Raw genomic sequence first — 15,931 nt, forward strand, 5'->3', positions numbered from 1 at the left:
CAATTCCCTCAACACCCTGGGGTGGAGAACATCTGGACCTGCTTCAGCCCCTCCAGAAGTTCCCTAACTCAGTCCTCCCTTAAAATTCCAGCAAATTTGACTTGCTGAATGTAATTCATTGCTCAACAATGAAGAGTCCTGTCTGTTGCCTGTTACTCATGTAAAGTGGTCTCAGGAATTTAACTCAGACAACACACGTGAGATGAGAATATCATACTGAGAAATAAGGGTGGGTAGGTAACACTTTCCTTACCCTGTTCAGCCTTACCTCCAGCTCTTACGCTAGGAAAAGGGAAAAGAGCAGGGGCTGTTCATCTGATATTATTCTCTGGTGATCAAGGGGACAGGGATGAGGTAGATACGTACCTACTCCCTAACTGCCATATGGTATGGAATGATGGAGGAGAACAGTAGTAGGTGCTTTTGTGACCTGGATGGGAAAAGATTCACATTCCCACTCTAGAATACAAGAGGTAGCTTCAAGTATTTCAAAAGACAGACATACTTTGTATACAGTATATTGTTTCTTTAAACCTGTGGCATAAAGTCATGTAGGATGAGCAGAAGATGGTACCACATTCTTTGGCTGGGAGTAATTCTTCCAAACCAAAGGACCCTCATGTTCAGTATTAATAGCTCTGGGCAGTCTGTGTGAACAGGAAGAAAATGTTACTGAATTGGAATGGCTTTAAAAGGGTTCCTGAAGTATTCTGAGTCATTCCTGAAGAATACAGTAGTGTATTTCCAATACACGAGGCACTGGTCAAGGCTGTTCCTGAATAGGACTTCAGGACTAAGTACAGAGACAATGAAAAAGCCCAAAGCTGAATTGATACAATCTTTTCAGGTTAGTTTAAACTGCATAGACTGAACCAATAAACAAGTGAACAGACATTCACTTCTGATTTCAGAAACGCAGCCACATGCCTGCAGTGGCCCAGGCCAGAAGCTGGGGAGTGCTAGAGCATACCTCCCTGCTTAGCTGCAGCAGACAGTTTGGGCCATGGCTAGACTGCCTACCCTGCAAGGCTGGGCAGGGGGAGGGAGAGGAGGGGTTGGCTGAAGAGATGCAAAGCATCCTGGGATGCTGGGAGACTGTGAGATATCTTGAATCTGGGACAGGAGTTCAATAAACTGATTTAACGTAAATTAGAGAAGTATGATACCACATCTACCCAGGTTTATCTTAAACTGGTTTCAGCCATTTTGAAAGTGGTTTATGTGCACTGCACTTCTGTTGTGTTACATATTTGAACCAATTCCTAATCGCTTATACCATTTTATGTGTAATTTCTCTCCCTAGCTGAAATGGGAAGATGCCGTTTTTGCTTTTTTAATTATTATTATTATTATACAGTATATTTAGTATGAAGATCAAGGTATGAGTTCCCTTCACACTTTCTGGTTTTCTAGTGAAAGCCAGAAGTGGTAGGCACAAAGGACATTTTTCTTCATTTAGTTCTTCCTATTTCAAGGCAACTGGATCATTCCAGCAAATGTGACCTGCTGAATGTACAATGAGGAGACTTACATTTCATATATACTAAAGTTATTATTGAACAAAGATTTTTAAAAATCAGAGCCAGCTGTCGAGATCTTTTTTCCTAACTACACATCCATTAATTTAAAATGAAATCTTTATATTTAACATAGAATATATTGCCTCTCTGTGTTAGATTTAGCAAGACTGACTTAATCTGATTGGACTAGAGGCCTGAATGCCAGGCCTAAAAAATAATCATTGTAGCCTCTCAAAACTCCGCAGTTCATTGCCCTAGTTAGATGGACTAAACTTTCCAGGAAAGAACAGATCTAATCTACCAGTCCAGGCAAAGCCTTTCAGTGAGACTGGAACAAATCTCTCAAATGCAGGTAGGTTTTACATTAAAACAGGATCCTGAGTATATTCCAGTTCTGGATATAGTACATTTTCAAAAGCTGGGCATGCTTTATGTCCCCTGAGATCTGCATCCACCAAGGTGTAGTCAATCAGCAGTTATGCTCTGTGAAGGCCCACTCTATCACACATGCTTAAGTGCTTTGCTGGATCAAGGCCTACATGTCTCTTGCTACCAATGTGAGTGAGGTCACAATACAGCTGGATCCAGAACCCAAAGACAAACATGGAAATGCTCACTTCTCAATTATAAAAAGGTGATTTTAAAATAGGACCAATTCTCCTTTTCTTCCTTCTTCATAGTACCTGCTATACAATGATCTCAAAACCCTTTAGAGACACAGTATAGAAGTAGCATGTGCTTGGGGCAAATGGTGTAGATCCTTGCATTCTGAATACGGGTGCCACCTGTGGGTACCCTCTTCTCTCTGGGTAACTAATGACCATCAGCCACAAGGTATAGAATTGACAAACCCTATTTGGAGCTGGGACTACTGATAGGAACTGTCAGTCAAGACCACTTTGGCTGGAGGTGGTACTGATGGTCTGCATAGGGTATCAAGCACTCGTGGCCATTTGGGCTGGCTGTGTGTTGAGGCTGAGGAGTCTCTGCAGCCTTCCCTTAAATCCACTGGGAATCCCTGAGCTGGCGGAGGGTGCTGTCCAGCTCCTATGGGTGTTAAGCACTGATGGACATTTGGGGCAGGCAACAGTTAAGGCCCCTATGTCTTCATCACTGTTCCTTAAGACCTTCAATCTGAAACTGGAATTTGTCAGACACCTGAGCTGAGGGTGGTGCTGCCCCAATTCATTGCACAGGATAAGCACAGTGGCCATTCAATGGATTCATGGCTTGCCTAATTCATCTTTCCCCCCTTAAGGCCCATGAGAGGGACAGACCCAACCAAAACTGAGCTAGAAGTGGTGCTGACTAGTCGGCTGAAATTTGTTAAGCACTCTGCCTTGCCTACTCTGGTGACAGGTTTCGTATCCAAATCTGACTATCCATTGCTGTGCTGTGTTTTCTCTTTCCTGTCACTTCCTGTCCAAGTTACCTCCTCTCACTGCACTATTTTTTCTCTACAGCTGGACAATTTTGTAATGATTATAACAACCATGCAGTTGGCAAATGGCTGATAACGGATTTCTGATAAATAGTTGTCACTAGACGTCTGTCTCAGGCTGGGTGAGCCACCTGGGGCTTTGGCCCTGAATAACTTGAAACAGGTCCCCCACATGGGTCATCATAAAAGCCTTAAAAGACCATGTGGGGGGAGGATAATTTTACAGAGAGAGAAACTGGGGCACAGAAAGCATGAGTGACTTTTCTAAGGTTACAAAGAAAGTGAACCCAGGGTCTCCTGGCTTATACATTTGTGCTTTCATCACAAAAATCCCCATTCTCCCTCACTCTAATATTTCTTCATCTGTTCAATGAAGACTGCTGGTGTGTTAAGGGGCAAACCTTCCAGTCTTTATTAGGATAATCCAGGATTGATATTCCTGAAGTATACCACAAAGAAATTAAGAGTTGAAGTCATAATAAATAGTCATAGAGAAATGCATAGGACAGGCAAGGAAAACAATAAATAGCCCAACAATCACTGGAAAGAGTTACAGAGAAACAGAAAAGACTGTTGTAACTTACGGGAGCAGAGCTGTTTTTCACTGTGATACTGGGGGTTGTAGCCCGTAGTGCCCCACTCACCCCATGGTAGTATTTGAAGCAGATCTTTGTTTCAGCTAAAAGAGAGAATTATTTTAGATTAGAAATACTACCAGGAAGAAATTTCATAATCTGTTGCACTTGGGGCACATAATGTCCACTCAGGAAGATACGCGAGTTGATTTTTGGAAGTAGAGTCATTTCTTTTCCTGCAACACCTGAGCCCCCATATTTCCCGTGGAGAGAGAAGTGTAGTGATTTGGTCCTTCCAACATACAAGAGATTAATCCTCCCTTTTCAGAGCACCAGCTACCAATTTTGCAAAACTATGTGCAGGCTTTAGACAGTGGGATAAAATCCCCTCTGTTACATTAGAACCATGGTTATCAACCTGTGGTCCACAACCCCCTGAGGGTCCACAGACTATGTCTAAGGGGTCTGTGAAAGATGACTATGATGAATCAAAAGTATGTGAATACCCATCCTTACAATTCAAAGGGGTCTGCAATTCCATTTGAAATTTCCAAACGAGTATGGACCTCCATTCAAAATTCTTTAGGGGTCCACAAATGAAAAAAAGGTTGAAAACCACTGCATTAGACAGAATAATAATAGGGACATAAAACCATAATGATCTGGGGACTAAGTCAGCTATTATTTAGTTTGGTCAGGAAGAAATTTCTCTTATGAGCAGATTATTTCATAATCACCTGGTAAGAGATTTCTCTGAAGTACCTGGATTTAGACATTGTCAGAAGCAGGCAATGGTACAGGGAGGACCATACTTCTGGTATTGTAATTCCAGTGCTAAGGCATTTTAAAGAAACAGTGTTAAGCCCTAGCTCTTTTTGGTGTATGCCAGTGGTGCTTAATCTTTAGGCCCCATGGGCCAGATGAGTGCTGCAGAGCCAGTCTGTACGCTGAATCAAGCCCTGCGCACCAGGATTGGGCCCTGGGGCCCAGCCCTGCCTCTCTCACCCCTACATGCTGGGATTGTACCCCGAAGACCTGGCACCATCCCCTTTTGTTCCCCCAAGCTGGGATGGGACCCAGTGCTGCCCCCGGTTGTCCCCCCCACCTCAGGTCTGGATATTTGACAGCAGGGGAAGTGGTACCACTGTTCCCCCATTGCCAGATTTCCAGACCCACGGGGGATGCCATAGCCCAGATGACATAGCAGCAGGTCAGATCTGGCTCACAGGCGGGGGCTGAGCACCCCAGTCTATTTCCTTTGACCTCATGGAGTTCAGGGTCAGTTTCTTGTTAGAAGAAGTAACAAGGTGAGGATGTTAGGTTTAGCAGTGGTTCCTCCCCCCACCCTGTTTTATTGTGACTCAAACAAATATACTAATTTAAAAAATACATTTTAACTACTGACTCATGAGATGGAAGAAAATGAATCAGCTTCTTGTTTAGTGGTTCCTATAGGCTTCATTCTATGATTTTGTATGGTTGTGTCCAACTCATCCAGCCCTACAGCTTGGCTTCTGGTGACCACAGCATTAATTGCTATGACTGTCAGAACTGCAGCAGCTGCTGCTCCTCTCACTGACAAACTTCCACCCCTGTGGGCAACCACACAGGGCAAATGATGTGGTTCTGCACCTGGCTCCGACCAGCAGGGTGCCTTGTGGGTCCAATAATTTGGTAGTGGCACAAGCTGTGGCAATTAATGCCACAACAAATTAATGTTGCCACCATTCGCCACACAACCAAACTTCCAGACCCAGCAGGTTGGATGACATGGCTCTGTGGGTGGGATCTGTTATCCTTGTCACTCCTGATCTATTACAAAGAGGAAAAGTAAAGTTCAAAGGAAAAAGACCAGCTTCCTGAACTGATCCAGAACAGAGAGGACAGTGGATTTTCATGACTTTCTATTACACTACAGGGAGATATCAAAAGTTTTCAATGGACTGAAGAATACCATGGAGATCCTCTGAACTCCAGCAACCCCCTATTATAGGAGAACATGCTACAGAATCAGTTTTTCCTATCCTTTCTCTTAGCAGTCAATCTACAACTCTACTGAAGACTGTCAACACTGGGTGCTCCAAAATAATGGTAATGGGGACCATATAAATACAGAACTTGTTACAACTTCAGAAATAGGTACCACAGTAGGAACCACATCAGCCTGCTAAGTCAAACCCATTCCCTTCTCTGAAAAAGCTGACCATCAGGCACAGTGCTTAGAGCCATGAGCAGCCCTTTTGAAGTCAACAGAACTACTCCTATTAGCGCAACTTCTGGCAGCAAGTATTTTGGACCTTTAGGCTGCAAGCTTTTTGAGAAATGGACCTTTTATTTCCATGTGTTCTGTAAAGTAGTTAACATGATGTGAAAAAAAAAATGCTATCATCACAGATCCAAAGCTCTTACTGAAGGTGGCAAAAGTTGTGCAGGCTGGAAGCAGAATCTTTATAGTTTTGTTTAAAGTGCAGTGATTTTAAAAGATCCCACGTCCACTTTCAAAGTATTATAATTTCTCACCTGAACAAACCAGTCTTCTGTTTGGCAGCCAGGGGAGCAATTCTTTAGAAAGATCTCCCTGCCACCAAAATCATTTAACTGCTTGTGTGTATTCTGGCACACAGAAACTTAGGGCAAAATGGAATTCCAGTTCTGCACCAGACACCAACACTTCCTTGTTTAACTGTTATGCCACTTGTGGCTGCTATCTTCAGTGAGGCACAATAGGACACAGCAGTGATGTGTAATGAATAGAGGAATACTGTCGCTGTAACGTCACAGAGCATATTCAGTACAGTAAAGCAACGGAAAGCAATACAGTTGTGGCAAAACAACACAAGGACAAAGCACGGATACTGTGTCAACAGATCATCATATTGAGATGTGGCAGTCGGAGTCTCTGAACAGCAGCCCTTGTACTACAAGCAGGACATGAAAAGACTGGGACACAAAAAGCAGAGATATTTTTTAATATTTAGGCCTAAATAACTTGCCCCATCTCAGCCAAAGACTGCAGAGCAGACTGGACAAAAAACCTACATAAATTCCTCTGAAAGCCTAACTGAATCATAAGTTTAAAAATCCTACGATCCAGAGTGATTTAGGTGCTTAAGAGCCTAAGGCTAAGTACAGATAGTCAAAAAGCCTGAGGTGGAATCGATTCAGTCTTTGCATGTTTCTCTAAGCTGCATAGATTGGACTGAACTCATGTTCTCTCTTCAGTTGGGGAAGGCAGGCAGATGCCTGCAAAAGCCCAGGCCAGAAAGCAGAGAGCATATGTGTGTGTGGGGGTGGGTACTAAAACAGTCCTTATGTCCAGCCTAAAATGGTCTTGGAGGAGTTTATAACCATTGGTCCTTGTTATCTCTTGGGGCGCTCTGGTAAACAGATGCTCCCCCCCGATCCTGATGTACACCCCTTACGTACTTATAGGCAGCCACCAGGTCACCTCTTGCACAGCTCCGAGTCTAGATGAGTGGGCACCATCCCTGACTGGCTGCCTGGCACCACCCCTCCCCACCCTCTGCTGCACCCATGTGGTGGGGGATGGGACTGAGCCCCCTGCCCTGGTCCTGGCCCCGCAAGCTGGGGTCTGCCTACATGGGGGGGTGGGGGCTGCACTATGGAGGATTTCCCGAGCCTAAGCTCCAGGCTCTTTCTAAATTGGGGAGCCTCCCAGCCTCCCCCAAGAGGATGGGAGCCCCACAATGTGAGAGCTTTCCCCTGCCCCAGCTCCTCTGCGCAGCCCCATCCCCTGCAAGTCACTACCTCTGACTTATGGGAGGGGTGAAAGAGCACCCCCCCAACCCCTCCACCTTTTCCCTAAAGGTAAGCATGTGTTCTCTTCTAGGTTGGTGGACCTCCTCCGGCAGGCTTTAAACTAGGCTCATCGGGGGAAGGGGAAGTTGAGGGCGGAGGAAATATCAGACTGCCTGACCAAGCAACACCCACAACTACAGCCTAGCCTAGACCAACGAGCGAAATGAATAAACAGGTAAGCGACAGGGGCTGGGGCAACACTGGGACTATGGGGTCGGTACACACATCCACAGGAGGCCTCAAATGCCTCTACACAAACATTCGTAGCATGGGAAACAAGCAGGAGGAACTCACCCTCCTGCTAGCTGACACCAGCCCGGACATGGTGGGGATTACAGAAACGTGGTGGGACGCAATGCATGATTGGGCGGTGAATGTCGAGGGCTATAGGCTGTACAGGAGGGACAGGATAGGAAGGAGAGGTGGGGGCATGGCAGTCTATATTAAGGAGGAATACATCCTCGACAATTAGCAAGGAGTCAGAGGGAGAGCACTCTGAAGTGCTTTGGGTTAGAGTACAAGGCAGTCGAGGGGAAAGAGATTTAACAGTGGGGGTCTACTACAGACCTCCCAACCAGGCGGAAGAGCTTGACCAGGAATTCTTAGGTCAGCTCACAGAGGTAGTGAAGGCTAAAGATGTGGTAGTCATGGGGGACCTGAACTTCCCGGACATCTGCTGGGAAGAGCAGTCAGCCAGGTCTGACCGCTCATGTCAGTTCTTACACAGAGTGCAGGAGCTTCATCTAACCAAGGAGGTGAACAGCCCCACCAGGGGAGACATCTTGCTGGACCTAGTGCTGGCCACGGGTGATGACCTGGTGAGGGGGCTGCAGGTGCTCGACCACCTGGGCGATAGTGATCCTTGCCTGCTGGAATTCACCATCCAGCGCAAGGCGGCAAAGGCCTGCAGTAAGGCAGCAGCCCTAGATTTCAGGAGGGCAAACTTCAATGAGCTAAGGAGGATAGTTGCGGAAGCGCTGAGGTCCCAGAGGGGAGGGGAGCCAGGTGTCCAGGGAGAGTGGTCACTCCATAAGGAGACGATCCTCCAAGCCCAAACGAAGGTAATCCCAACGAGGATCAAAGGGAGCAGGAGGGCACACAAGCCTCCGTGGCTCACCAAAAGCATCTGGGAATGTCTCCTTGCTAAAAGGGAGGCGTACACCCTAAGATATTTTAGAAAATGTTACCTTTGGACTCTTGACTCCTAGTTCACTACTCTTGCTACAAGAGTCTTTATGCTGCTTCTTGGCTCCATACAGAACCCCACTAAATTGAGAATTGGTGTCATGTAGGAACTTTGCTGAATTGAAGAGATTACTCCAGTGCTAGAAGTTGATCATATGCATGTTTTCAGGACTGGTATCATGTTTTAACAGGACAATTTGGAGGATTCACAGGCCTGCAGCAGCCCTGGATTACTAGAATAGATGTTGTCATCTTTGCTGTATTTGGGAACAGTAATAAAGTCTGATGAGCATGTTGTGCTGAAGATCAAGAAACCAAGACTGAATACCCATGCTGTGATTTTTTTCTGCAGGACTTACTAACAGCAGAGCAGCTGGTAAAAGTTGATCATATCACAAAAGCAAAAGCACATGAATACAGAGGATACCTGTTCTATAAATTATTAAAATCATAATACTTTTCTCCCCTGGAGATTTTTAGTTAAAAACATGGGATGTATAGGGAGGGATAGAGCAAATAAGCTTTTCAATAAATTAATTGTAAGTCATTTTCTTTAGTACTGTGTATAATTACGATCATGTTCCCAGGGCTGTGAATCTGGACTCTGGTTACCTACTCACTTAGCTAGCTGGTGATCAGTTATACTGTCTATTTCAAGAATAAAAAAAGACAGTCTGGTTTAAAAGGAATTCTCTCTTATTTGCAAACAAAATTAAAAGAAAAGGATGGGTAAATGGGATGAACAGTACCTCTCTGTAGATGCTTTGAACATAAAAATAACAAAAGAGCTGGTGAGATGTTGAACTGAATGTATGATGGAAAAGGAATATATATGAGTAACAAATACTATACTTTCCTCAGCAAAATTTAGGCACTAGTATAGTGTCTTTGGCAACTGAAAAACCCTCATTTAACTTTGAACTGAATGTCTCCAAAGATATCAAGGCAAAGAGAAGCCTAGCTAGTTAGGAATTCTCCCAGATGGGAGAATATTGGGTGCTATCATTACATTCTTAAAACTAGAGAAGTCTGGTTCAGTCAAAAGTCCTACAGCACTCACCTAAGGCTTTTCTGTAGCTTGTTGGCTTATAAAATTGGTTTGGAAACACCAAAAGAACTATGCTTGCCAAACCAGAATTACCATGAAAACAGACATTCCCACTGGATTCCAGGATATCTATTTTGGCTTATGGGCAGAAGTCAACCAAAACTGGGATGAAGATTTGTCTTATTTCTTATATGAATGTCAATCAATCCCAAGCTGTTGTTTTGACTGTGAGCTGATTTTTAAATCAATAATTAGTGGCATACTTTTCACTTCTATGGAGCTATAGCATTTTATACCAACTGAGGTTCTCATCTTAAGGCATAAAATTACGTAGTCCGTAAGCAGTAATTAGCTGTGATCAGAAGTTACTCCTAGGTACTTCTGAAAGAGATGCTGCCAAGCCTGATGTCAGCTTGCAGGTAATTAGAAAACAATCTTAGCATATCTGAGATGAAGTGAGTTACCTTGAATGTTAGTTAGCTATCAGTATGTATAATATCACTGTTATGGGATGGTGTGCATTACTGTTCATGCTGGTTAACTACTTCTGAAATAAAGGAGATACTTGTAATGGGCAGCATTGCTTTGTCCTAAATTCAGTGTGCAGGCCAAGACTACTTGTTGTCCAGATCATTCCTGCACAAATAAATATCTGACAGTGTCATTTTTATCTCTGCAATCTTTAGTAACAGCTCACTGGATCAGATAACCAAGGTTATAGTCTCCTTTCAATTAGCACTAACAGCAGTTGTATTAGTAAAGTCTTCCAAGAGATGAGGTAATGTCTAAAGATGCTTAGAAATGTTCATGTGCATTTCATATCAAACTACTTGGCATTTTGCAAGCATCAAGGACAGAACAGTATTGTATTCCCTTTAAATTGGACCTGGTATCTGCATTATGTCATGTCATTTTACATCATCCCATTGCCTGCTGCAATGCAAAGATAAGAATAACATGGACCACCAATCACTTGCAGAAGAGATGCTTTGTGTGTGTTTGTCTGGGCTCTGAGGAAGAGAAGAGGAGCAAAATCAGCTGCATGCATGGTGCTTTTCCTGCCTCGTCTCCAGATACTGTGAAGATCCCTCCAGAACTGGAGTGGAATTTTCTGAAAAAAATTAGCTTTTCCGCAGAGAACTCTCCCTGCATGGCGGCTATTACCCTTTAAGAGAAAAAATGTTTAAATCTGGGAAGAATGAATCCTTTGATACATGCTGGGTCACTTCTTACTCTGCAATCAGGAAAAGTAACTAGAAAATTCATGTCAAGTATCAGAGCAACATTATTATTCTTCAATAATAATGCTGCTTCCAGATGTGTGGGGTGGGGCGTGGGAAGCTCTACCAGTAGAGGAAGCACATTAGTTTGAACCAGCTCCCCAGCATTTGTATACATCAGGTGCTTCAGTGGGGCTTTCTGGCACTCTTATACAAAGCTGATTCAATCAACTATTAGACAAAAGTACCAAAAAGCCCCAGTGAAGTGCCCGATCTATACAGACTTTGGACAAGCTGGGTCAAACTAACATAATGCCTCTTTTGGGATTAAGGTAAATTGCTGTTTTTTTACATCTGTAAGCAGTGTACTCCCTCTCCTGCTGGAGACTGTACTTCCTCTCCCTCCCTCCTAGCAATGTACTTCCTCATCCTCCCTCCAAGCTTGTCTCCATTAGTTTGACAAGCTGGGTCAAGCTAATGCAATACCTCTTGGGCTTAAGGTAAAGCGCTGTTATTTTCACACCTGTAAGCAGTTTACTCCCTCCCCCCAACACACATACCCTTAACCCCTTACATAGCATCATGCTTTTCTCTTGACCTTTTACACATAGTATAATCTTGTAGGCCTTGCTAATGAATTATGACTCATAAAAAAATAAAGTATTAAAGATGGGAAAGATCTCTCAGGTCATCCTGTCCCTATCACCATATCTAACACCCTGACAGAATAGGATTGTTCTCAGCAGTTTCTTCAATACCCCTTCCCTTTAAAATATCTTCTTTCCTCCTTGTCTTCATTCATTCCTTTAGATCTACTTGTCAAGATTACCCTAATCTCCTTCTCCTTCACTCGGTATTTCACTCATTCTTTTAATCCCCTATTCTTCTCTTATTCTAAAGGTCAGCTTGACTTCAGAAGCTTAACTTTCACTAGAAAGCTTGGATTTATTCTCTTGGATATAAAATGCAATACTGCCAAGATTAAGCCACTTTCCCTTGATAGATTACAAAACCTCCTAACCTCTACTGCAGGGAAAGCCTAAGCAATACTCTTAGTCAGGACAGGGAATATCACTGTATTTTATTATTCAGCATTTTAAATTCCCTCCTGATGGGAAACTCTGATAAACATGAGCTATTTAAAAAACCTGGTTACAAGTTACTTGGATGACACTTTCTCTTTCAATTAAGCAGCAGGCTGACTAAGCTTTTCTGAAGATTAGTAAGCACGCAATGCCTATCAGAGAAGAAATGGCAGGATCCCAAATTGAGTAATTTATGATCAATTGAATCTACTAATAAAAGAATTCTTTCTGGACAAACCTCATACACAAAATATTAATGGTGTAAAATCAAAATTAATTATGTCAAGGAAGCTGCTCCATTGAAAGAATATGGGTATGTAGAGAAGGAAAGGATCAAATCTAATCTGGGGGAAAATGAAGGAAAACAACTGTGTTATGATATACAAAAACAGGTAGTTGTAGCAGTCCTATGAAACCAATTTTGTGATACTGGTGACAATACTACAATATTGTCTTCGGTTAGAGCAGTCATTGACAGTAACCACTGAGGGCGGTGGTAGTCATTGAGACTGGAAACTACTAAGAAAGAAATGAGAAATGAGAACCTGATGGTGTTTAACACTGAAAAATGTAAGGTTCTCCACCTTGGGAGGAAAAACCTGCAGCGTGCTTATAGGCTTGGCAGTGCTACGCTGGTTAGCATTATGGGCGAAAGGGACTTGGGGGTCAAGACTGACCACAAGATGAACATAAGCCTGCAATACAATGCTGCTGCTAGTAAAGACCAAAATGCTGGCTTGCATCCACAGATGCTTCTCAAGTAAATCTCGGGACTTCATTCTCTCGTACTCAGCCTTGGTGAGGCCACAGATGGAGTACTGCATCCAGTTTTGGGCTCTACAATTCAAAAAGGATGTGGAGAAGCTTGAGAGAGTGCAGAGATCAGAGGCCACGAAAACAGGCCTTATGAAGAGAGGCTGAGAGCTATGGGACTCTTCACCCTGGAAAAGCGCAGGCTCAGGGGTGATCTGGTGGCCACCTACAAATTTATCAGGGGTGCTCACCAGGATCTGGGGAAATGTTGATTCACCAGAGAGCTGCAAGTGATGACAAGGTCGAATGGTCACAAACTCCACCATGACCATTTCAGGCTGGACATAAGGAAGAACTTCTTTATTGTCCAAGTCGCCAAGGTTTGAAATAGCCTGCCACCAGAGGTGGTTCAAGCACCTACCTTGAACACCTTTAAGAGACATTTGGATAATTATCTTGCTGGGATCCTACGATCCCTGCTGAGTTCCTGCCCCTGGGGCAGTGGGCTGGACTCAATGACCTATGAGACTGAGAGCTTTAGCTGACTTGCAGACTTAGACCAGCTGGAGAACGAAAATGGAACTAGGGGCTGCTGCAGTAACATGGGAAGAAGGTACTGGGGTTATTGCAGGGAAAGACAGATTAGACAGATTAGATGAGGAGTCAGAGCTGGGGATGGAGAAGGGCAAAAGAGTGGCAGGGAGTTTGGGGCAGAGAGCCATGGGAAAAGCAGGATTCAAACCAGAGGAGGAGCCCAAGGCAGAGATCAGTGATGAGCTGAGGATTGTGAGAGTTGTCACAAATGGATCTTTATTCCGAAAATTACTTGTGTCATGTACCCAACTGACAGGCACAACTCAAGCACCTTTTCCCAGAAAAAGTGGGAAAATCAGCAGAAAAATCAGCAGTCCAAAACGGGAGTGCATAACTTAAATGGGGAAGCTGATTTTTCTTTGCTGGAATAGAAGCATGGAGGAAAGTCATAAGTTATAAACTAGTCAGGGGGGGATCAGCAGGCATTGGGGAAGTCACTGTTTCCCCGAGCACCGCCAGGAGTGACCAGGAATAACGGTCACAAGCTGGCAGAGGGTAGATTTAGGTTAGATATTAGGAGGCGCTACTTCACAGTCAGGGCGGCTAGGGTCTGGAACCAGCTTCCAAGAAAAGTGGTGCAGGCTCCTACCCTGTGGGTGTTTAAGGGGAGGTTAGATGAACATCTTGCTGGGGTCATTTGACCCCAGTATTCTTTCCTGCCATGGTAGGGGGTCGGATTAGATGATCTGCTCAGGTGCCTTCCGACCCTACAACCTATGAAACTATGAAAACATGGAGGCACTGGGTGCATCTATACAAGATGGTTTACTACACAGTAGACTAATCTACTGCACAGTAAAGTGTCACCATATATATGTGCATGGCATTTATTGCACAGTAAATCAGTATACTGAGCAGTTGGCTATGACCTGCTGATACCAGTAGCAGATTAATCTCTCAGTAGCTACTGTGCAGATGCTGAACAAGATCCATTTTGCCTGGGGCCCCCATGTGCACAGGGCTGGGAGACAGCTGCCTCTGCAGCCACACAGCTCTCCCAGCCCCATGCACATGGGGACCCATCCCTGGGGCTCCCATATGCACAGGTCTGGGAGACAGCTACCCCTGCAGCTGGCAGAGTGCACATTGGGACTAGCCCCAGGCCCCCTGATACCCAGGGAAGCCTGGAGTTCCTTGTGACTGGTACAGGGGAGCTGAGCAAAGTAGGAGCAGCCCCGGACTGGGCTGCTACCGTTGGGAGGAAATCTATGCCCAACAGGGCACATGTGTAGACATCTTCCCAGGCACAGTTTAGTGCACCTTACATTATTGCGCAGTAACCTTACTGTGCATTAATTGCACGTGTAGACAGCCAATGTGTTCTAATGGCTCCCAGAATGGCTCCTCCAACTCAGGAGGGATCATAGGAGCCCAGCAAGATAAATCTGGTAGACACACCAGCCGACAAAGCAAACCTATTTAACAATTTCTTTGCCTCCATTTTCCTGAGCAGGGACCAGATCAGCACCCCCACACCCCCCACCAGACCCCTGCAGGAGGCGCACCCAGGCCTAGGGTAAATGAGGATCTAGTCAGGGAACATCTGGAGGGACTGGATGTATTTAAATCCTGATGATCATGATGATCTCCACCCCAGAGTGGTGTGGGATTTATTGGAGGTCATTGAGGGACCCCTGGCATGGCTTTACGAGCACTTGTGGTGCTCTGGTGTGGTGCCAGAGGACTGAAAAGGGCCAATGTGGTTCTCATTTTCAAAAAAGGGAGGAGGGAGGACCCGGGGAACTATAGGCCAGTTAAGTCTTACCTCGATCCTGGGCAAGCTTTTTGAGAGAATTATCCTGGCACATGTCCACGAGGGGCAAGCAGGGGAGGATATGCTTAGGGGCAACCAACACAGGTTCATTAGAGGCAGGTCCTGTCAGACCAACCTGGTGGCCTTCTATGACCAGGTCACAAAATCCTTAGACACAGGGGTAGCAGTGGATGTAGTCTTTCTGGACTTTAGGAAGGCCTTCAACACTGTCTCTCACCCCATTCTTATTAAAAAACTAGGGGACTGTGGCATTGAGACCTACACGGTCAAATGGGTCACTAACTGGCTGGAGGGCCGCACCCAGACAGTGGTGGTGGATGGGTCATTTTCGACCTGAAGGGATGTGGTCAGTGGGGTTCTGCAGGGCTCGCTCCTCGGGCCTGCACTGTTCAACATCTTCATCAATGACTTGGACGAGGGGGTAAAAAGCATCCTGTTCAAATTTGCAGATGACACTAAGATGTGGGCAAGCTAGAAGGGAGGAATAGGCTGCAATTGGACCTAGACAGGTTACAGGGATGAGAACAGGATGGGATTCAACATTGACAAGTGCTAGGTGATGCACATGGGGAGGAAGAACCAGCAGCATATCTACAGGTTGCGGAACTCCCTTCTCATCAGTGCAGAGGCGGAAAAGGATCTTGGAATCATTATTGGTGCCAAAATGAACATGGGCTGACAGTGTGGGGGTGTGGTCATGACCATACCTTGTCATGCATCCACAGATGAATCTCCAGGTCCAGGGAGGTGATGATCCCCCTCTATGCGGCACTGGTCAGGCCGCAGTTGGAGTACTGCATCCAGTTCTGGGAGCTGCACTTCAGGAGGGATGTGGACAGCATTGAGAGGGTACAGAGGAGGACAACTTGCATGATGAGGGGGCAGCAGGGCAGGCCCTATGAGGAGAGGCTACAGGA

The 15,931-nt window shown here is 45.0% G+C and overlaps 1 protein-coding gene across 5 annotated transcripts in view; it reads right to left on the bottom strand.

Moving 5' to 3' along the window:
- The window catches only part of HECW1 (HECT, C2 and WW domain containing E3 ubiquitin protein ligase 1), a 406,215-nt gene that overhangs the window by 178,233 nt on the left and 212,051 nt on the right, over positions 1-15,931 (bottom strand). For all 5 annotated transcript variants that reach the window (XM_090050042.1, XM_090050044.1, XM_090050045.1 and 2 more), the window contains one exon: positions 3,546-3,640. In XM_090050042.1, coding sequence (XP_089906168.1) covers positions 3,546-3,640 — 95 coding nt within the window. The remainder of the gene's footprint in view (positions 1-3,545; positions 3,641-15,931) is intronic.

This window comes from Crocodylus siamensis, chromosome 5, assembly GCF_052110815.1.
Source record: "Crocodylus siamensis isolate JL-2025a chromosome 5, ASM5211081v1, whole genome shotgun sequence".
NCBI classification, from domain to species: domain Eukaryota; kingdom Metazoa; phylum Chordata; order Crocodylia; family Crocodylidae; genus Crocodylus; species Crocodylus siamensis.